We start from the raw sequence: 23,566 nt of genomic DNA, 5'->3' as shown, positions 1-23,566 counted from the left end.
AAAAATTCAGCCTGGATATGAGGGATAAGGAAGCCAGTAGTCTGCCTGTATCCAAATCCTGATAGCTATCTCAGACAAGCCTACACCTGTCCCAGAGTGACTTGTGACAGTGATGTTGGCTCCAACCAAGGAGGCACACCAGGCCCAAAACCAGTGCATGCAGGTGGCATCCACAGCTTATACAAAATTCCCAATTCCTTACTCATTGTCACCAGCAGGAATAAGATTCAGACTCCTGATAAACCAGTTAGACAAATCAGGGATTGCAGCAGAAGACAGTCTGGCCATTGAAAGCCTATGATTTAAAACAACAGACTTCACTGTGACCATGAGATGCACAAATGCTTAAAATGTTCAGGGTTTTCAATGGTCTTGACCCTTCAACAAGCATTACTTTCTTCTGAGCCCAAAGCACTGTTTTCCATCCTCCCTCCACTGGCCTGTGGGAATTAGCTGGGTAATGCTAAAAACATCGGGAATGCTTAGGATCCTACAAAATTTAGCTAAATCTGGTGAAAGGTTAAATGTTCCCTTCCCCAACTGTGGAAGCAGAGGGATCGGAGGGTCTCAAATTCAGGAGGTCCCTTATCCGGGCTACATTGCTTTGTGAGCTTGTGGTTTTGTGATTACTTTAGCAGCAGTTCTGAGCTACAAAATTTTTAACCAAGCGTAACTCTGTTTCCTGAACCAAGGGCACCTGAATAAACTGAAGTGAGCGGATCCTTGAAATGTTGTCAAATTTGGTAGATGTCACATGTCCCCCCTGGAGTTCCTTCATCAGATACCCACTTAAACAAAAGCTCATGACTGGCCTGAAGTTAGGACCAGCTCACTCTGGTTTCTCTTACTCTCTACCCTCAAGCTAGTGGGACTATTTTAAAAGTGTATTTGTTCTTGTCTATGTAACTTGTATACATTTGGGATAGATACTGGGAAATCATGGAAAGTTATTATTTACATTAGTCGCAATGCAGAAAAATGTGTAGATCTATTCATTTCCTTGCTCTTTAAAATATTCATTCTCTGTATGCTTGGATCCAGAGAACAGCATCATCCCTACCCCCCAACCTCCCGCTCCCTTTCCAGAGCCTCTGTCATTCTCCGCCCCCTCCATACTACACTGCAGTCTCTGAATTTACCACTAGATGGCAGCAAGAATTAGAGCGTCTTTGGCAGAGGTCCCTTAGCCTATTCTGAGACTTAACTGCCCTCAAACAAGATGCAAAACCTAGAAAACATAGGGCAGTTTTCAAGACGTGAGGGTGAGCGAGAGACTGGAGGCCACTTGTGAAAAGTGTTTATATGCGTCGTTCCCTGACGATTTCAAAATCAGTCAAATACACACCTGTCTGGAATGGTTTTGATGAGTCTGTGGCAAACGCAGATAAACTGGATTCCTTCCAACCTGAGAAGCCCAAGAGTTAATGGAATTTTTGCATCTGCTCATCTGTACCTTCAATTTTTTAAGTTATGTTAATTTTAAATTATGTGTAGTTTCCATTTAAATCATAGTTTTTATTCCCCTGGATTTTGAATTATTTTTGCGAAAAATTTTCACTTAGAGTATGTTTTAAACTATGTTTTTTAACTAAAAGGACAGAGGATTGGACAAATGCTAACAGTTTTAATTTGAAAGAGATCTTTATATTTAGCTATTTAAATAATTAGAGTACAGTTTTTATAGAGTTTCATCATATTTTTTCCTGGATATTTTGGAGTGTATACCTCAACTGGGGGGTAGGGGGGAGTAACAGCAAAACATCCAGGATTCTAATAATGGGTACAAAAGCAACAAAATGAACCATAAAAATGTTAACGCACACACACTAGGACTTTACATTTTTCTGAAACCCTAATAATTTCAATTTTACTATGTTCATGGGGATCTTTCTTGAGATCTGAAAATAACTACTTGGGTCAAAAAATCTAGACAAAGATAAAACTGTCTGGCTCTCTTTTTAAATGTCAACGTTAGGGTTAGTAATAGAGGGACTATATTCCTAGTAACAGTTTCTAGGAGGCTCTAGAAGTCTTTCTGGAGCTGGTCAAGGTCAGGAACATGTACGTTAGGGACCAGATCTGTCACGAAAGGAAAAGTGTTTGAAAACAAACAAGGGGAGAAAAAAACTGATTTGCTAAGATAGTACCACAGAGAGTAGAGATTTTGTCTTGGCCTCAGGCTGGCTGTCACAGAATGTCCGATAAATTCATCTCTGCTTATTGGAATTTACTGCCCCAGCCTCAACCTTCTCTCCCCTCCTTAGGGAAACTGACAAAATGGTCTCTCCAGAGCCAGCAAGATTTTGCTATTTTATTCACTTTGAGTTTGGAGCTACTGTAGATGATCTGTGAACAACCCAACTTGGAACATTCTGTCTATTCAAGACCTTTGAGGTGAAATGTCAGAGATAATTACTTGTCTCCACCTGTCAGAGCTCCATGCCATGAATGGCTTCTTTGAAGGATACCTGAGCTGATGAAATTAGGTTTATGTTTATTTTTTACTTTCTGTCAGTCCAGTTGCTGAGAAGGTGTGGTCAACACTAAAGACCCTGCTTTGGGGAGTCCAAGTCTTTCTCGGGCATGTGTCCTGAGTGCCCTTGTATGTCTGCTGCTAAACACTGGCTTTCATAGCCTCCCCAGCCTGAGCAGAGACCTGCAAATGAGTGAAGCAAAGGTAGCCTTCATGACTGACAGGTCGCAGGGCTGGAATTCCGGAGGAGGGAAGTCAGACAGGGCAGCCAAGTTTGGGGTGAGCATTAGCCCCAGAAACCTGGGCGCCAGACAAAGGCAGGCCCCTGGCAGGAGCCAGCTCTGCCCTGTGTGCTCAGCCCCGGGCTGCATTTAACAGCCCTTTGAAGTAAATGGGGGTCACAGTATAAACACCAAGATGTTTATTCTAAGAGCCTCCTGTCTGATTTCCTCAGCAAACCACCCTTGCCCTTGAACTCCAGCCCTATGGGTAGAGAAAATAATCAGGGTTTTGAACTTACAAATGGACTTGGAAACCTCGGTATGAGGAGACCTTTAACCCACTCTGAAGGAAGACATAACCCAGACTTTCCTTGAAGAGACCAAAGCCAACTCCTAATTCATGGCTCCCCATGCCCAATGGCAGAATGCAAGAGGGAATCAGAAACAGGGCATCAAGACCTTCCTTGATGCTCTGCAGAAGTTACCTAAGGAGTCCCACTTTCTGAAGCACGCAAGAAAATTAGATGTGTCCATAAAATCAGACCCTCAGAGGAAGGGGACCCAGTCTAAAAGAAATAAGATTGTGGGCAACATAGTCTTAATGTTAAAAGGGAATGATAACTGCACTGATGAGGCATTTATTCAAACTAATAATGCACACAACCTTGGCTTTATGAAATTTCCCAATTTGGAAAGGAAAATTACGTGTTGGGGACATTGACAAGAACCCTTGAGGAACCCAAAGAAGCTTGGTTTTGTTTCTTTGATCTTCGCCATTGATGCCCCAAGACTAAGAGAATATTTTTATACTTGTTCCTAAGAATGCAGCTTAGTAGTTCCCTATATACTTCAGGGACCCTCACCATCCTTCCTCAGTCCCTAAAACCCTTCTGCTTTTCATTAGATCACCAGTATTTATCAGGCCCCTACTAGGTACCCACCACTGTGGATTTTAGAGTGTGTAACCCCATCCCTGCTCTCAAGGGGATCTCACTCACTTTGGAGAAATAAGAGCAATAGCCCCAAAGCATTTTGAGACTGATGCAATTCAGTCTGTAGTTTAGTACTGTTAACACTTGAGTATATTGGGGATTCACCCCTCCTCCCCACCCCAAAAATGAGCAATCTGTGAACTAGGGAAAGCACCACAGGTGGAGTGGAAATGAAGGAGTTCGGCTTTGGGCTAGCCTTCCCCCATCACCACGTGGCTAGCCAGGTCTCCAGTCTGGAATAGAATTATATATAGTGTGGTGCTAAGGATAGGGACTCCAGAGTCATGCTCTTTGGGTCCAAATCCTTGTTATCCAACCATGTTTTGGTTGGATAATTTTCTGATCTGTTCTGTGACTCAGTCATGCCAACTATAAAAGGGAGATAAAAATAATACCTACCTCAGAGTGATTGGGAAGGTAAAATAAGTTAATCCATGTAAAGTTCTTAAAATGGAGCCTCAAGTGGCCAAGGAATATCAACTGTGGTGTTAACTTTGAGCCCTATTATGTTTTGGGGGCCATGCCAACTGTCATCAAGTCTAGGTACTCTTTTCTTTAAAATGCTTCTCTTTTCCTTTATTTTCCCTCCTACCTTTACTACCCCAATAAGGCTGGAGGAAGAGCTGGGCTGAAAACTTTTGGTTTGCTCCCTGGGGGTACCAATGTGTAGTTCCCTAACTTTAGAACATCACCCTCTGCCAAATGAGGGGTCTGGGATAGAGACACTTCAAGGAGTTTTTGTATTTTGGTCCTAACCCATGCTCCCAGCTCTAAGAGTCTCCAAATTGACAATCCATTAACAATAACTGCCAATCTCATTGGGTGTTCGCTATGTACCAGACACTTTTCTAGACACTATATATATATTAACTCATTTAACTTTCATAATGACCCTGAAGTTAGTATTACCATTATCTCATCTTTCAGAGAAGTAAAGTAGAGCACAGAGAGGTTTAGTAACTTGCCAGTGGTCACATATCAGTAAGTGGGAGAGCCAGGACTTGAACCCAAGCAGTCCAGTTCCAGAGCTTGTCCTGTATATTCTCGGTCACACTTCCCTTCACGGGGATAACCTTGTCTTGGAAGCAATAGCTTCTCCCTCTACTCCCAACTGATTCCTCTATTCTTTGATGATAAGATTCTGTCCTCATTCCTAATCTTAGCACAGGTTCATGCCTCCCCCTTCCTCTGCATCTGCCCAAATCCCCCCACCCTTCAAGGCCAGATCACCTCCTTGAAACAGCCCTTTTCCAGCCCTAGTCCACAAGAGCCCCCATTATCCTGTTGCCTGCGTCCTACCCACTCTCTCCCACTTGGCTTCCCCAGCATTGTCAGGAGGTACCAACTCTCAACAAACAAAGAAAACCCTTGTTGCTGCTCATGGAGCAGCACTGAGCATAGAGCTGTGAACAGCCTGGCTGCAGCTACTCTGGAAAATGACTCTCTCTCTTTAGGTGCTCCTCCCTTCCCCATCCTCCAGAGTGAACTTTTCAAATACTGTGTGGCCAGTGCCTTAAGTCAGGCCATCATCATGCATATACTCTTCCAATATAGTGAAAACCTACCCAACTGCTTATATGAGATTCACTAAACAAAAGAATAGATAGAAACTTAATTTTAATTTTAATGTAAGTGGATGATGGCTGCCAGGGACTAGCCTTTCCATCCTCCTTCTCTTCTTTGACTTCCACATCTAGAACGGAGCCTGGAGCAAGTCCTTGTACAAACATGCTGGAAGGAAAAATGAAAGCAGGGAAGAAGGCCCAAGAGTAGGGAGAGAAGAGAAAAAGGAAAGGATAAGGAAGGGGGGGAGGGGAAGGGAAGGAAGGGAAGGGAAGGGGAAGGGAGAAGGAAATACTTAGGAATGGAGAGAAAAAAAGATTTAAATGAAGAATTTGAAACAAAAGAGGGAAAGGGAATCAGAGTAGAAGAAAAGGAAGAAATGAAAGAAATGAAGAGTGTGAAATGAAAGACAATAGGGAGAAAGGAAATTGGGGAAGAAGGATGCATGGAAGGGGGAATTTAGAATGAAGGTCACATTGAAGGAGGCAGGAGGGACAGAATGGAGCTGCCAGGTCCCCCATGGGCCAGGTAGATGCATCACATCACCAACCACCTCTGAGACAGGCCATTCACTTTACTGAGGAAGATGAGCTAAGAATGTTTAAAATGCTTGTGAACAACCATGCCATCCATTCCCCAAGAGACAAGGAAAAGTGAAAGGTGGGCACAGTCCCAAGCTTGAAGGTAGCCAATGAAGGGGGTTTAGGAGGAGATGGGCCTGCCCAAAGCCTCCCAATCACCTTTACCACGGAATGATCAGAGAAGACACCTCAGTGGGATTCTAAACTGTCTCCTCATTCTTGAAGAAAAGGTGGCTGATCCTTTGTAGACTCACTGCTAATTCAGAGAGCTATCATTAGTCCATTAGCTTTTCTGCAGAGCATCCTGAGGGTCCCAAGCCATGAGCGAGAACAGGTGGGCCAATGGATGGTCTGGTCAGCCAATAGACAGCTGAGCACCTCTAGTGCAGCCCTCCCCACTGTGGCATTGGGTTATTAGAATGTCTTAAGGCTTTCAGTGGGCTTACCTGGCACCTTATATTAGGCCTTGGGAGTCAGGCATACAAGTGAAGAATCATTCCTACCACTGAAGACCAGCAGACTCCAGTGAGTCAGCACCCCAAATAGTTCTGCACAAAAATTCCAATAGTTCTCTACTGTCCAAGGCATAACCAAAGTTTATCAGGTCCTAACCTACACTCTGGTTGAATTTCCCACCTCTCCCTTCTGCCACTTCCTACCCCTACCCCAAGTTTTCTTTTCTTCTTTATCTGTCTTCATTCTTGAAGAGAATTCCACTTCCTCACTGAAGTCTTTCCTGTCTCCTCCAGCTAGTAATACCCCTCTCTTTCCTCGGCAGTCTTATAGCCCTTTTGCATATACTGGTCTGCGTATCCTGTTACTTTTCCTCCCATTACTTTTCCATAGGCTCAATCTAATGTTATACTCTCAAGGGCAAGAACCACATCCTGTATTCCTGGATACTCCTAAATACTAAGCCAATGCCTGTGCATGCTAGGTATTCAACAAATGTTTGGGAAATCATTTTTCCATTATACATATGGTTTTGCCTTACAGACCTCAACTCCAAATTCTCAGCATCCCACTTTTGTATACCTTGTAGGTTTATAAAGGAGAGACTAAGAAGAAAAGATAGAAAAAATAAACAGTTTGGGGATGCCCCTTGAAAATCAGACCACATTCGAGAATCTAATGTCTTGTGCTATGGTGGATGAAGAGGGGACTAAATATAATTCTCACAACCAACACTAAGACTTATCTGCTTTCTTTTATGGTTTCCTCTTTTATTAAAGGACCTTGTGGATTATTTAAGAGTTCACTCACATAGTGCTGTTTATGCTACATCCATGAGCCCCCCAATAGCTGAGCAAATCATCAGATCAATGAAATTTATCATGGGACTGGATGGTACCACGCAAGGTAAGAGGGTCTGCAGGGGGGGACAACTCCCATAAATCCTTTCTTAGACTTCTCTCTACCTTCCTTCTGCCTCATCAATCTGCCCCCTTCTCAGATACACACCTTTGTCTTAATATAACCCAATTTGTAAATCAATTTGTATAAACCCAATTTGTACATGATATATGATCATACATAGTACAAAAATGTACTAAAACTGCTGCCAACACACACACAAAGAATTTTTTTTTTAAAGCAAAGAAAACTTTCTAATTCACCTCTTAATGTGATCAGCAAATCTGGATAATTTTGTATAATCAGTTGTGTTAAAATGAAGCAAACAGTTGTATGTGTTTGCCTGTGCTTGCTTGGGACCATCACTTGTGTTTCCCTGGGAACAAAGTAGGGTTTGGGGAGGGATTGGCCACCACTGCCTATTTGAGGATATGTGGACAAAACATACACAATAACTTTCCATTTCCATTTTTTTTTTACATTGGTGTGCTACTTTGCTCAACCCAAATGAGCTTAATCTTCTTTTTGAAAAATTGTTTCAGCAAAGCCTTTTGGAACTAGCCTCCTATCTTTTAGATATAGTTTATAGGGCTTCTACTACATATCACAGTGGAGATACAATGATGAATAAGGCAGTTCTTGCCTCCAGGCAATCTCGTGAGTGCATTTATGGAAGTAGTAAATTCTCCCAGCCCCAGGACTGGTCACTGGGCCATGGAATCCATGTGTTCCACCCCACCTCCCAACTAGTGGGAAGGCTTCCACTGTTTACTGCCATCTTCCAAGCCTACTATTTCAGTAGAAGCATGGGGAGATCCATTTCCCAATTTTATTAAAACAGCAGAATACTTTACTCACGTACAAATTTTACCCAGAAGTCTACTATATAAGACAGATTAGAACAGGGCTGGGCTGGTTGAAGTAGTGTGTACCCCTACCTCCGTATTGACAGCCCCTCAGGTCTTTCTCCTGAGTCCTAGTGCCGCCCAGGACACTGGTTTGAAAACCCCTGAGACAGACCTTTCCTTTTCACTAAAGCAGGAAAATGGCTTGCAGAGTGATTTTTTCCCTCCATGTAAAATGCAGTAATTTGATGGTTCTCCAAAGTCTCTTCCAACCTTGTCTTTGGAGTTTTATGATTCTGTCCCTTGTTGAATAGTCTGTGTGAAAAGGAAATAAAAATCCAATCTAGGAAGGCCATGTGGTGCAATGGTTAAGGGCAGAAACTGAAAGTAAACTGGAATCCTGTTTACTAGCTCTGTGACCATAGGCAAGTGATTTAACTTGTCTGTTCAACTCTGGGCAAGTGACTTCTCGGTGCTTCGGTTCATCCAGCTATAAAATGAGGAAAATAATGTTGATGAGCTCATGCTTTTGTGAGAATTAGGTAAATTAAGATACATAAAATACTTAAAATTATGTCTGAAAACAATTATTTAGTAAGCATCATATAATTGCTTGCTACCATTATTTGCTACTATTATTGAGGTGTTTAGTTCTCGGATGAGAAGTGTTTGGACCACAACTCCGGGATGCAGTAGGAAAGAGTCTTACAATGGAAGTGAGGTAAGACTAGTGTCCTCCAAAGCCCTGGATTAGTAAGGATAAGCAAAGTTATGCCACCATAACAAATAAACCCTGAAACTCTCTATGGCTTAACAGAACCAAGTTTTATTTCTTGCTCATACCAAGTCTAATACAAATCAGATAACTCTCTACACAGCTATCGTCCATAGGAGCAGTGATTCAGGCTACTTTAGACTCCGGGATCCCCGTGGCAGAGAACAGGGGAACATCAGCCTGGACGTGACACTTACCACCTTGCTTATAATCCTTTGGCCAAAACTAAGCATATGACCACACCCAGATTTGTGGGAGAAGGAGTTGGTAAATTAAAGGATATGGATATGGATAAGCAAATATCTTTCAACCTTTTAAAACTGAAGCTAGAAATAGAGCTGTATCTGTGCCCACATGAATTGTCTGGTTGTATGAAAAAGACTGGTCTTGAAGCACTTGGCTTATCACAAAGCCATTATTGATGATCTTCTTGAAATTCACTCATTTCTTTTTTTTTAAGATTTTATTTATTTATTTGAGAGAGAGAGCACGAGCAGCAGGAGGGACAGAGGGAGAAGCAGATGCCCCTACTGAGCAAGGAGCCCGACTCAGGGCTTGATCCCATAACCCTGGGACCATGACCAGACTGAAGGCAGGCACTTAACTGACTGAGCCACCCAGGCACCCCAAACTTCATGCATTTCTTTTTTTTATTATCATGTTCAGTTAGCTACTATCATTAGTTTTTGATGTAGTGTTCAGTGATTCATTAGTTGCATATAATACCCAGTGCTCATCACAACATGTGTCCTCCTTAATACCCATCACCTGGCTACCCCATCCCCCTAACCCCCTCCCCTCTGAAACCCTCAGTTTGTTTCCCAGAGTCCAGAGTCTCTCATGGTTTGTTTCCCTCTCTGATTTTTTCCCATTCAGTTTTCCCTCCCTTCCCCTATGGTCCTCCAAGCTATTCCTTATGTTCTACATATGAGTGAAACCATATAATTATCTTTCTCTGGTTGACTTATTTCACTTAGCATAATCCCCTCCAGTTCTATCCATGTCGAAGCAAATGGTGGGTATTCATCCTTTCTGATGGCTGAGTAATATTCCATTGTATATATAAACCACGTCTTTATTCATTCATCTGTTGAAGGGCATCTTGGCTCTTTCCACAGTTTGGCTATTGTGGACATTGCTGCTATGAACATTGGGGTGCATTACCCCTTCTTTTCACTTCATCTGTATCTTTGGGGTAAATACCTAGTAGTACAATTGCTGGGTCATAGGGTAGCTCTATTTTTAACATCTTGAGGAACCTCCATACTGTTTTCCAAAGTACCAGCTTGCATTCCCGCCAACAGTGTAAGAGGGTTCCCCCTTTCTCCACATCCTTGCCAACACTTGTTGTTTCCTGTCTTGTTAATTTCTGCCATTCTAACTGGTGTAAGGTGGTATCTCATTGTGCCTCATGCATTTCTTAATGGAAAACAATTATTTGTGATTTAAGCTAAAATGCAAGTTACATGAATTGTCCTACAATGACCAGAATTATCCTTTGGTCTTATTTTAAAGATGAATAACTACAAAAGGTACCTGAAAATTAGCCTATGTCTCAATAAGGATCACTAATTTCTTAAGCCCTTTAGTGTATATGCTATCAGAAGCAGTTGATTTACATGTAGGCAACCTGACAATCTTTCCCTTCCCTCCTCTGGATTGATTTCCTGCTTCATCACAGACAGAACTCACTCCGCTTATCTGATCACAGCTGAAGATCTGCAGAAAAGTCACATTGAAAGATATGATCATTTATCCTTTGATAGTCATCTATCATCAATTTTTCTTCCTTTGAGGTGGGAGGTATCTCCCTTGGTTCTCTCTATAAGGCCTTATAATTAAAGAATTATTTGCTTATTATTTTTTTACCTCCCAGTTGAAGTTTCTCACTTTACTCCTCTTGCCACCTTAATAGGGAAAAGAAAAAAATAAAGAACAGAGAAGGCAATGTGTGAAGTCTGTTTTCTTAGAGCCAAGATGGGAGAACCCAGGGGGAAAAATAAGACAATTTCTTTTCAAATGGGTGAACAAAGGAAAGTAGTAGAAAAGAAAACTGACAGAATCATCCACCAAGTTTCAGATGGTTCTGTCTAACACATCTTTTGAAGAATTCAAAAACACCAGTGAATGTTCATGTTGGCCTCATTTATAACAATGCCTGCTTTAAATAAAATGAATAGGACAGGTTGAGAATATTGCATTAACTCACCCCTCTCTGCTGAGATATATGGACTCTTGGGGTAAAGTTGCCCGGAGCTCAAAGGGATGCACTATGTCATTCCCAGAGCTGCCTTACAGGGTCTGAGAGATCATGGCTCCAAGCCTTCATCTTTGGCCCACTCCACTGCAACTGTGATTGGAGTCTTTCAAGGCTTTGTTTTGGGTTGAGTTTGGGGAGCAGTTGGCCAGATCCGTCCCTTGATGAATATCTTCACTTTAATCTGCAATGCAAAGCCATAGGCTTCAAAGAAAGGCAAGCTACAGGAATAAGGTCAGTGTTCCTTTGAAGCCAAGGTTCAAAGATGAAATAGCAGTCTCAGTGAAATGACAACGTTTATGCACAAACAGCCACCTTCACTCTGCAGCCAGGCTGCTCGTGGAGTTCATGCACACAGGCTGAGGAGCTGTGGGCCGTGCATGCATTCCACGTGCTTCAAGGCCCTTTCAATCTCCTGGCCTGTCACATCGTGCAGCACAATGAGCCCAAGGTGGAGATTTGGTTTCTCCATCCTCATGGTCGTTGGGTGGTCCATAAGCCAAATCATTGCTGTAAGCCCCTTAAGGGCAAGAAATGTGTCTTGAATTAATCTGATGTTCCTCTGAGTGTCAAACCCAGTGCTCGGCTTAATAAATACATCATGATTCAACTTCCATCTCACTGGCCTTCTCGATTTCAGGTCAGTGTTTCTGCTAAACAAGTTCGAGGGGATGTTTATCTCAGAGGACTGGAGGTCAGGAATGTGTTCCACACCCGTGTGGCAGCTGAAGGGATCACTTAGTACTGGGGACCCTCTGTAACTGACATCACTTTTGAAGAGGCCCAGGAAGATTGCAGAAACAGCCTTGGCAGAAACAGCCACAGGAGGCTGAGCCCCAAACCATAACAACTCCCCTAAGGAAAGCACCGGCAACAGGTGTCTTATTATTATTTATTTAAATCTTGGATGCATGTTTTTCAGTGAATCCTTCAATATTCTTTTTGAACTGCCAGTTTTGGCCTTCCTTCCCCACCCTCCCTTTCTGCACTCTGGGGAGAAAATAGAGGATGTATCTCACGGAGGATTAAGGGTGTATGCTCTGCAGCCAGATGGCATGGGGCCCGGTCCCCAACGGCCCTCACTCCATGACAGGCAAGCTGCTTACCCTCACTTAGCCTCCACCTCTTAATTTTAATTGGGCTTGTCCATAGGAGTAAATGACGTGGTACAGATAACGGACTTAGTGCAACACTTGATAAATAGGAAATACTCAATAAAAGCTAACAGTTACTATTATTACTATTATTTTAATTCATCTGCTTTCTGCCCTTCTCCAGACTGTCAATTTTACTCATCCTAGAACTCTGCCTTTCTCTCAGACCTCCACCTGCTCCATCAGCAAATCCCAAAGCACGTCCTTTGCCATATGTCCAGAATCTGGTCCCTTCTTGCCAGCCCCGCCTCTACCTCTGTCAGCTCCCACCTGGATTACTGGAGTAGCCTCTTAGATATTCTCTCCACTTCTGCTCTTATCTTTTGTAGGACTTGTTTTCCATATAGAAGCCAAAGTAATCTTTTTTTAAAAAATGTAACTCAGAATACCCCCCATGCAGAACTTTTCACTGCTCCCCATCTTACTGAGTGTGAAGTTCAGACTGTGGCCTTCAAGGCTTCTCAGGATAAAGTCTTCCATTTTCCCACCATCTTTTCCTCACTTGGTCCACTCCAAGCAGCTGGCCTCCTTGCTCTTCCTAGAATGCAGGGAATGACTTCTGCAGGGACACTGTGCCCTTGACAGCCTCTCTAGACCAGCATCTCTGAGCAATTACTTGTGCAGCCCTATCCCTCACGTCCCTAACATCTTTGCTTAACATCAGCCTACTAGGGAAGTGACCTTATCCTAAACTACGCTCCCTCCTTGTCTCTCTGATTCTCCTTACCTCACTCTTGTCTTCGTGGCATTTGTGAGCACCTGACAAATGACATAGACATCGCCTTGTTTTTCGTTTTGGCTCCCTAGAATGTAAACTCCAGGTGAACAAGCATTTTGTCTGTTTTATTCGTTACACTGAGGACAGTGCCAGGCAATTCATTACAGGTTCTCAACAAATGTTTGTGGAAAAACAGAATCCTCTCTTTCCCTCTTAGCTCAACAAATAAATGACCTTTGTCTCCTTCACATCTCTGTGCTTGATTCTCTCCCTTCCCACCTGCTACAGCCACTGCCCCTTTTCTGAGTGATGAACTGTTCACTTCCTTCATCCCAAAAAGCTTTCCCTTACCCCTTCTTCCTCTTCAGCCAGCCAGCGAGTTGCATCTCTTCCATGGCTGCAAATCTTCCTGACACGGGGGCCTTTGCTGCCTGCTTCCCCCTCCTCCTCCCCACTCAGCGTTCAGCAACTTGAGCTTGTCCTCAGCCCATTTCCATTGCCTCTGCCCCCTGGAAGCTTACTGCTGTATACCCATGCCACTGGCCCTTCTCCGGCCAGATTTGACTGACATCTCTACCTCTTCCTCTCTTCCAAGTCTTCTCTTAGTTGTGGAGATGCTCTTCTTTTCTGGTTCTTTTTTTTTTTTTTCTATCTGTTCTTCCTCCTGGTTTCTGAGAGGTATGTGCCCCTGTCTACATTTGCCAGAATTCCATCCTCTGTTCTCTTTAGATTTCCCTCTGTACAAGCACACGCCCCCCCGCCCACACACACACAGCCCTTATCCTTTCCCTTATGTAGAGACATGAGTCTCAGATTTGAACCTGTATCAGGATCACCATGGGGGATGGTAAGAACAGATTGCTGACAGCTTCTGGCTCAGAAATGCTTTTTGCATGTCTTATAAGCTCCCAGGCGATGCTGATGCTGCTGCCCCAGGGACCACACTTTGAGAATCACAGCTGTATGATGATCTGTAGTCAGTTCAGTTTCTCCTTCCCATCAGGTTGTCCCATCACTCCATGAGACATGAAGTGATGACTGGGAACACGTGGGCAAATTTTTCAGACATCAGTGGCATTGTAATTAGCATATAGATGTAAGAGCAAAACTAAATATAGACATAGGGCAAGAATCCCAAGAAAGAGGCTGACTATGAGCAAACTCAATGCTGAGATGGCCAATATTAAGTATTCAGAGATTCTGCTCGATCCTTTGGAGGAAAAGATGGCCCAGAACAGATACATTATCAGCATCTGTATTATAGCCAATGCATAATTGGGACTTAGCACTTTTATTTTTAATTCAGTTTGGAAAATATGTAACGGAGACCTACTAGGTGTCAGGCACTGTGCTTACCACTGGTGATAGGAACATGATGGTCTCCATTCATAAGAAATCCACAACCCACTAGGGCCTGATAGCCAAGAGCTCTGCACCCTCACAAAACACCTGTGCTCACAACCGCCTCTCCCTTCAACCTGCCCTTCTGTATAACTTTTTGAAGTACAGAAAGTCATTAGGAGTTCATGAGCACAGTACTGATTATATTATTTGATTTGATAGCAGACATCTGACACAGAGACTGCCATTTCTCTAATAACCTGTGTCTCTTGCTTGGGATGGACCAAGTATAATAATTACTTCAGCTCTTTAGGGCATCTTCAATTGGTGAACTCCATTCAGTGAGAAAGGAGATCCCCAATGGGCAACTGCTAAGTTTAAATTAAATTATGAAGAAGGAAGTTTAATAAGTTAAAATAAATTACAACAAAGTCTTTCACATTCATAACTTGGGAGAAATGGCTTTTCCTATCACTCTGTGGGGTCTGCTTGACTTTGCACTATAATTATCAGCTTCCTATTGGCTACTTATTTTCCTGCTGTGATTGTTACAATTTTGATGACATGGTGTTGAAATGACATTGGCACTTTTCTAAGAAAAGTTGGTCTGCTCAACCTGATACACCTATTGAATATCAGATACTAAGATTTTGTCATACTTTCAATTTCACATCAGGATGAAATACCGACTATGCATTTTATCAAACATTTGCCTCCTTGCCAGCATGCAATTTACAGACCCATTTATTTGAATATCTAAGTTTAATCTGGACATGTAACATTTTTAATTTCTTGTGTAACATCAATTTTTTTAGATATAAAGCTTAACCAGAGACAGGAATAGTTTTGGAACAATTCTAGCTATATTTAACAGCTCAGTACTTACATTTGAATGACTCCACTAGCTGACTCATTTCTTATTTCACCAAAATGGCTTTAGGAAAAATCATCATATCTGTGATTTAACTATACTTCTCCCTGCTGTTACTTCAGTGCTAGGCTGTTGGGATGAACACCGACTTTTTTTTTTTTTTATCACAAAACCTCTTTTTTGCTATCATATGCATGGAAATATTCGATGTTTATAATTGAGTGGCCAGGAGTATCCCTAGAAATGAAAACAGTAGTGAGAATGTACTTGCAAGACAAAATAAATACAGAATTCCAATTCCTAATGTATAATATCCAATTTCAGTAGCCTAAACCTTCATCACTATTAATAAAATCTCCCAGGCTTATACAATAAAGTTAAGAAAAATGAAATTCCCTATTTTTCATCAAAGTCACACTTCTCCCCCTTTGCCCTTTAACAGGGAGTTTCTGAGTAGCAGGGGGGCACATGTCTGGATATTATATCGGTAGAGGAAAAACTAAAGGTAAAATTAAGATGAAATAATGAATTGTGTTCCTCCTGGAAATAAGGCAGTTCAATATATAGGATCCTCAAAGCTATGGGAATTTGACAGGATGGAACAATAGGGTGTTTTATCTTATTAATTTGATGTTTTCTGAAGGTAGTATGCAGAGATTATTGCTACAAGAGGACAACACAAATAGCCACAGTATTACTAGGATCCTTCTTCAGTCATCTTAGATATTACCGATCAAACTTAGATATTATCCAGATAATTGCCTCAATTCTCCACTTTCAATATGAAAAAAAGGCTTAACAAGCCTAACAGAGACAGGAAAATTTGGTTTTGGTGAACTTGAGCAATAAGGCTAAGGGAGGATGCTGAAACTGAGTCTGCAAACGAAAGCTAAGTACCCCAGGCCGTTGTGCCAATACAAGGAATTCTTTCTCAAGGTGGCTTCCTTTGCCCATTGGCAACTCAAAACCATGATGGGCCCAGGATCTGAGGAGGAAGTATTAAATAGACACACTCCCCAACAGAGGGCCTCCTCACACTAAATCTTTCTGAGATTTTATTTCCTGCTTGACTTGGGAAGTATTCAAAACATTCCATCTGTGGAGAAGTCCTACCTGGGCCCCAAAACTCTGTTTGCACATCCCATGCCGCCTTTGGCAGGGTTGGGGAATGAAGGCTCTCAGCTAATGGAATTGCTCTCCTTTTTCCCTCTGAGTATCCAGCCTCTGGGATGGAGAGGCTCTCCATTCCTGAAATGAGGAGGTGATGTCTTTTAAATCTACATTTGGTTATATTACAGTGTCACTATTCTATGGTGACATTGCCTATTCTAAAATTAAAACTGAGTATTCTGTCCCTTCGTTGCAAAATCCCTGGTTCTAGTCACTGAGAATATCTGAGGGGCTAAAGATGACTGGTTTCTGTGCAAAAAGGAGAAATTAATGGAAAGGGGGCATATATTGTTCGTTGAACAAGTTTAGATCACGTTTAAAATCACCAGATAAGTAAAAAATTGGCACCGATAAAATTTTTCTTAGCCTCACAGACAAAGAGAGAATCTATCTTCAAATTGAAAGAAAACAATTGGGACTTTCTCTGATTCCCCAGAGGCTTGCAACCTTTCCTCATTTTGATCCCTTGACTACCGCATAAGACCTTCCTTGCTCCTGACCCCAGACACAAATACCTTGTGCTTTCTGCCACTCCTCTTATCTCTCAGAACAGGCTCAGAACCAAACTCAGGGCCCAGATGAAATTTGGACTCAGGACATCTTGGAATGGGAGTTCATGCTGGAATGACCCTTCTAACTCCTGCCACCAACCCTAACCACCCTTTCTAAAATATCACCCTCTTCTTTGTGGGTTACTGTCTCTACTCCCCTGTTCTGCACCATTTTTCTTCATAGTACTTATCAGCACCTGGTACTTCCTTGGTTATTGTCTGTCTCCCTCAGGAGAATACAAATGCCGTGAGGACAGGGATACTGTCCCCAACCCCAAGCAGTAAATGTTGACAGAATGAATGACCCCGTTCAGTGTAATCTTTGGCCATATCCCACCAACTATTCACCAAGCATTGGTACCTCCCTTATGTATGCTTATGATATCTCTGCTATCTAGAAGGCCTTCATCTCTCCCCACAACCCATTTATACCTATTTTTTTAAGATTGTATTTATTTATTTGAGAGAGAGAGAGCAAGCATGAGTGGGGAGAGGGGCAGGCGGAGAAGGGAAAATGGAGAAAGAGAGAGAGAGAGTGCCAAGCAGACTCCCTGCTAAGCGTGGAGCCCAATGCGGGGCTGGATCCCAGGACCCTGAGATCATGACAGGAGCCCAAGTCAGATGCTTAACTGACTGAGCCACCCAGGTGCCCCACACTTATACCCAGTCTTTATCTCCTAACCCCTATTTGACCTTCTAAGCCCTATCTCAATGACTGCATTCAGAAAATATTGCTTCCCACCTCCATCTCCTGCAGTGTTTCCCTCCTGTGTTAGCCACACACCCCCAACCCAGGCTTCCAAATAGTTAGCGTTTGGTTAATTAATTGTGTCTTAAGCATCAAATATGTAAATGAATGAATACTCAGTGACTAGATTTGGGACTAAACAGATTTCCAGGACAAGGCTTAGAACCTAATCACCACCTATAAACAATTATGGTTTCTTTAGAAATCACTCATAGTATTATTTTGGTTCAAATACTGGAGTTAGAATCACTTCCTCGATAGATACATGGATGGGCCCAAATCTAGGGTTCCTTTTCTATTCTTTTGATAAATGAATGGTTTTATATTATCACATATATTAAGGCTCTGTCTAGACACCATCTAATACAGAGGTGAGTAAGCTGGGTAATTCAAGCCAATGCTACCCAAATAGCAGAAACAAAAATGGAGTTTTTCCTTTAATTATCCGAACAGTTAGCTGAGTCCCTTACTTAACATTTCCTATGGAGACATCCAAAGCTCAAAAGTGCATGTGACTTTTTTATACACAGTAATCAGCAAGGACTGACCACCAGCTAATCCTCTCTGTCCAAGGCAAAGTACATATCTAAAATAGAGGAGAATAGGTTGATTCTTAGGAAAATGGCATTTTCCACTGAGTATGCTGGAGTTGGCGGGGGGTAGGGGGGAGGGCGCTCCTTCTCTCCCCTCCTCCATCTTAATGATGATTTGCACTTAGGATCTTTTTCAATCAAGAAACTTCATGTTTTCATGACATTACTTGGTGACTAGTAATGAGAGGTTGAGAAACTAAAATTCTTGCACAAAAATTACAGTTTCCCTTTATACCATTTAGCCAATGAAAAGTAGAAGGGCATTAGGATTTTGAACCCTTGAAAGTGTTCATGGTATACACGGTCTTATAAAGCTGGTATTAATTAAGGTAATTTGTTGCTGTAACAGACAAACTCCAATATATTAGTGACTTAACACAATAAAAAATTTATTTTTTTGGTCATACAAAGTCCAAAATGGGTGTTCCTGTTGCACAGGTAGTTCTTTTCCAGGAATCCAACCTCTTTCCATCTTGTAGCTTCTCCAGCTTCAACATATGGCTTCCAAGCTTGCCACTGAAGGGGTAGGGAGCAGAGGGGATGGTGTACGCAATGTGTTCATGGGCCGTAACTGGAAAGGCACATTTCATTTCTGCCCACATTCTATTGGCCATAACTCAGCCACATGACCTTGCCTGACCACAAAGGAGCCAGCGAAATGAAATAACTGTCTGCCTAGAAGGAAATGGGTTCAGTGAATAGCTAGCCAGGCTTTGCCACAGTACTTAACCTCAGTCCAGGACATTCTTTCCCAGACTTTTGATGGATGTATACTATAGGAAGACATTGTATATTTTAGACAGTTTCCCAATCTTTCCCTATTGACTGAGTAAATAAACTCTTGACCTGGAATGGAATAAAAGTAGCTAAGACAAAAAGAAAAACAAAGTCCAAAGGACTGAAGATGAATCTCTCTTCCTTTTATAGAGACTCTCAGGGCTCCTAGTCTGGATTTTACTACAACCATATTGGCTTCTTTTGCACAGAACATAGTCCCAGGCCACAGCAGGCATTAAGATCATTATCATTACTTTGTTGCTAAAATCCCCAGTACTGTACACTTTTTGGAGGTAGAAAATGGACCTTGGGCATAATGCTTCCCCAGAAGACATTAAAATGATATGAAATTGGGACAGCTCTGGAAGTCAGGCCAAAACAGGGAAGAATGTATATTTTGGAAATAGTAACATACTCTCAACAAGTAGGACTTTTTTTTTTGGAGGGGGAAATGTGATGGGACAAAACATAGAACATTGCAATTTAAAACATGCAATTTATAAACATGCACATTTAGGCTAGTTATCTGAAATGGAGGGGTTCATTTTGAACCACCCCAAACCTCACACTCAGCCACCATTATGGTCTTTGGGGATCATGGACTTAAAGGAGGCTAAGAGACTTGAAGAAGGATTGAAGCTTTGATGTTCATCACACCAGGACCCAGAAGGTGACTAGTCAAGGTGACTTATCACTCTATACCAGATAAAGAAGTAAAACTAGAATTCATGTCAAGATTGAGTTCATGTGAAGATATGATCCCCACATCACTTGAAGCATTTCATCTACTTTGAGAAGCACTGTTTGTTTCTGTTATATCTACATGGGCAAGCTCACTCCAGGTTGTTCGTGCTGTCCCGTACTTGAGATTTGCAAAACAAATTTTTTGAAGGCTTAACCTGTTTTTTTATTTAGTTATTAAGAGAAAGAGTGGAATACAATAGTAAGGTCTTTCAAGGAACTTCATTAATTTATGAATCTCCATCATTTTCCTTTTTTTTTTTTTTTTCACCCTCGGGAGAGAAAACCTAAGGATAAAAGAAAAAAAGAGTGAGACTTAAAATATAATGCACTCGAACTGGAAAATACGAGCATGCCTCATCTTTAAATCATTTTGTATGGATTATTTCATTCATCCTGGTCATTTGTGAACTTTTATCATGAGATTGGCAGGTGAGGTGTTGACCCTGCTTCTAACCCGACATGGACTTGGAGAAAGAGGCACCAGTGCCTTCCAGCTGTGACCTTGGACCTTTGCTCTGGGTCCCGGAACAGGGCACACATATTTTTACACTTGAGTTTGATAGGTTTAAAAATGGGAGTGACTAACTGAGAAGATTTAGCGCTGGGTGGGGGGGGGGGGGGCAGAGCGGGGGGAGTACGCTGGGGGACAGCAATTTGCTCTCCAGTCGAATTTTCTCACTTTCTTACTGTTTATATCTGACATGAGATACAGTCACAAACTTCCCTTGGAAGCTGTTGCTTTTCTTCAGTGCTGTGTGGGAGCTGCAGACTATCCCAATCCGTCCACATCACCAAGCTTTTCTGGGACTGTCCTTGCTCATTTACTCTTCACCAGGAATTCTGTGTCCTCCTCAAAGGGAGGAAGAGGCAGTGAACACAAAATAACACCCAAAGAACCAAACGAAACTAATAATGAGATATGCGATTTTAAAAGGTCTCATGTTTCTTAGCACCTACCTGGGCAGAGAGGGGATCCAAGGTCAGCTTCCTACAGTTTCTTTTCTCCCTTCAAGCCCAGCAATATGCTGTTCTGTTCGGCCCCTTGGAAGTCCCTCAGTGAACGTGAGTGGGGTCCGCAGAGAACCCCACCTGAATCGGGTCCTCCGAAGGCCCAGGCATTGTTGAGGGAGGCATTAGCTGCTGCTTTCTGAAGATATGTGCTTGGTTACCTGCTGGGGACCGGACAGAGGCAGAGAAAGAGGCTCGGGGCTTTCTGCACTTTCTAAAGGTTTCAGGCCACTGGCATTTCAGCAACAGCTAATACAAAACAGATGGCTGGGTGCTACGCTCCGCTGGCTTTCTACTGAGGGGCTGCCTCCCTCGTGATTGATCACCTGTGTTGGGGGGAGCGGGGTGTAGAAAGTCCTACCTGGCCTTTTTTTGTATGTGTGGACCACAGGTTGGGCTGACCAGCCAAGTGACAGGCATTGACTCTCTGCCCTGTTGATGCTTCTGTGCACATAGGACAGCTTGGGTTTATCCCATCAACACAGAAATAGCCAGCAAACTGAACCCCAGCAAGGCAGGGAGGCTTGTCTGGTTGTGCAGAACTGGCTCGCCAGAACTTCCATCCCTTCATTTATTTCACCTTGAGAGTTAGGCAAGGGTGGAGGGTTAGGGCAGCTCCGTAAATTCTGCACTTGCTTTGAGGCCTTACAAAATTTCCCTAGCAGGAGTGTAAAGAGGATCTGTTTGTCTTTTAGATGGTACTGGGGCAAAAGGTGAGTGTGGCCACTTCCTTCCACCCGCCCTGCAAACAAGATATCCTTTTACACAGTTCTGAGTTCCTACAGAAGCTTCCTCTTGGCTTTTGTCTCCTCTGTGTGGATGGACGCTGAGATGGGGGGGTCCGTGATGGAACACACGTGGGATTCCATGTTGGCTCAGCACAACTGGAGAAGGAAAGAACGCGGTTCCAGCCGTAGCGTCTCAGAGGGTGAAGGGATGCCGCTGTTCCACACTGATCTGTGTTTTTCCCATCACTGGTTCATGTTCAGCTAAGCAGCAAAAACCCCAAATGCCATGGGTGCCATGCCACAGCCCCACTCTTGTCTGGATAAGTTGTGGAGAAAACCAGCTACCGTACCGGCCACAGCTGGGGAGGATTAAGCAGGTGGATTTGTGCCTGGAGAAGCCCAGCATGTGCTCTGGGCTAGAGAGAACAAATGTATTAGTTTTCTATTTCTGCATAACAAATTGCCACAAATTTAGCAGCTTAAAACAACATCATTTATTATCTCACGGTCTCCTTGAGTCAGGAGTCTGGGCACAGTTTGTTCTCTGCTCAAGGCCAAATCAAGGTGTCTGTGGCTGGCCTCTCTTCTGGAGCTCAGGCTCCTCTCCCAAGCTCACGTATTTATGGCAGAATCCAGTCTTGGGGGTGCTAGAATGAGGTCCCCATTTCCTTGCCAGCCGTGAGCTGGCCCCTCTCCGCTCCTAGAGACCTCCTGAACTCCTTACCACGTAGCCCCTCCGCTTCAAAGCCAGCGGATGGAGAATCTCCCTCGCCTCAGATCCGCCCTCTCTTCTTGAATCTCTTTCTTCTGGGAGAGCCCAGTCCCTTCTAAAGGCTCAGCTGCCCAGCTCTTAAGTACTGGTTAGTGTCCCTAAAATTCATTTTACTCTTCTAAAATAGGAGGACTGAACATAGTTAGATTTCCAGCGACCATACGCTTCAACTTGAATACTGAAAATGAAAATTATTTCGGTGAACACTTAATTCTGGTGGATAAGAAGCTGTTGGAGGACATGTCCCAGACACCAAAAAATCCCACGAAAAATACAACAAACAAACAAAAAACTGAGAAGAGCCCAGGAACAGCCAGATTGGGTGCAGGTACCACAGGCTACCCCCACTGAGCTCAGGGGTGCAGCCCTAGGCACAAATCCAAGACAGTCTGTCTGCTCTTTGGTTCAAGTGAATAGTTTTCAACATTTTTGAACTACAGAATTTTTTTTCAAATGAAGTGTACATGGAAGTCCGTTTTATAAGACATTTCTAGTTTTTAAATTTTACAATGCTCATATAGGGCTTATTGCGTGCCAGGCGCTATTCTAAGTCCTGAACATTTAATCCGCAGAGCAGAATGTAATGGATATTATTATTATTACACTGTTGTTACTCCCATTTTATAGGTGAAGATCCCAAGTTACAGAAAGTTGAAGTACCTTGCTCGAGATGGTAGAGCTGATTTTGGACCCAGGAAATTGGGCTCAGAGTCCTTGAGTACTTGGCCTTGATGCTATTGTTGTAGCGGGGTCAGGGCAGTCTGATCTGCCTTCTGCTGAGACTTCCCTCAATTCCTCCCCACACCCCCTGTCTGAGGCTTCTCCAGTGCACCCTCAGCGGACACTTTGAAAGCCAGAGGTTTGAATCACGTAGGTAGCGCCCTCAGTGGGACTTGCTGGTGGCCACTTTCACTTGCATCGTTTCTCAGAGACCTTTCAGGGGACCCCATTAACTCAGGTGCTCAGCCCAGGACCTGTCCTTTGCTGCCTCCTTTGCCTTCCTGCCACAGATCAAAACAGTTCCTAACACACACCTCCTCACCCACTTCAGACATTTGCTGCCACTCTGGCTTCCTACTTGTCTTACCACCTCCAGTTTTTCCCTCATCCTAATCCACATGCTATACACCATGAGCTTCCTTTTCCCAAACTCCCTCAGAACATGGCATGTCCTGCTCATGATGCTACCACGGCTCCCTATTACCCACCCAAACCTTCCAAATCCTAGGGTGCCATTCACACCTGTCAGTGGTCTGACTTCACTGATCTTTCTCATGACTGTGATACAAATATTATGGCAAGCGAGTTACCCATTTTCCAGGTGCCCCCCC

General features: G+C 43.0%; 1 protein-coding gene across 1 annotated transcript in view; it reads left to right on the top strand.

The window, feature by feature from the left end:
* SPTLC3 (serine palmitoyltransferase long chain base subunit 3) overlaps positions 1-23,566 on the top strand; it is a 147,370-nt gene that overhangs the window by 106,018 nt on the left and 17,786 nt on the right. Inside the window, exon 9 of the mRNA XM_035005830.1 lies at positions 7,063-7,189. Coding sequence (XP_034861721.1) covers positions 7,063-7,189 — 127 coding nt within the window. The remainder of the gene's footprint in view (positions 1-7,062; positions 7,190-23,566) is intronic.

Source organism: Mirounga leonina, unplaced genomic scaffold (assembly GCF_011800145.1).
Source record: "Mirounga leonina isolate KUSES-001 unplaced genomic scaffold, KU_Mleo_1.0 Mir_150, whole genome shotgun sequence".
Classification (NCBI taxonomy): Eukaryota; Metazoa; Chordata; class Mammalia; order Carnivora; family Phocidae; genus Mirounga; species Mirounga leonina.
Note: the sequence above shows the minus strand (reverse complement) of the source record. Positions and strands in the feature narration are given on the sequence as shown.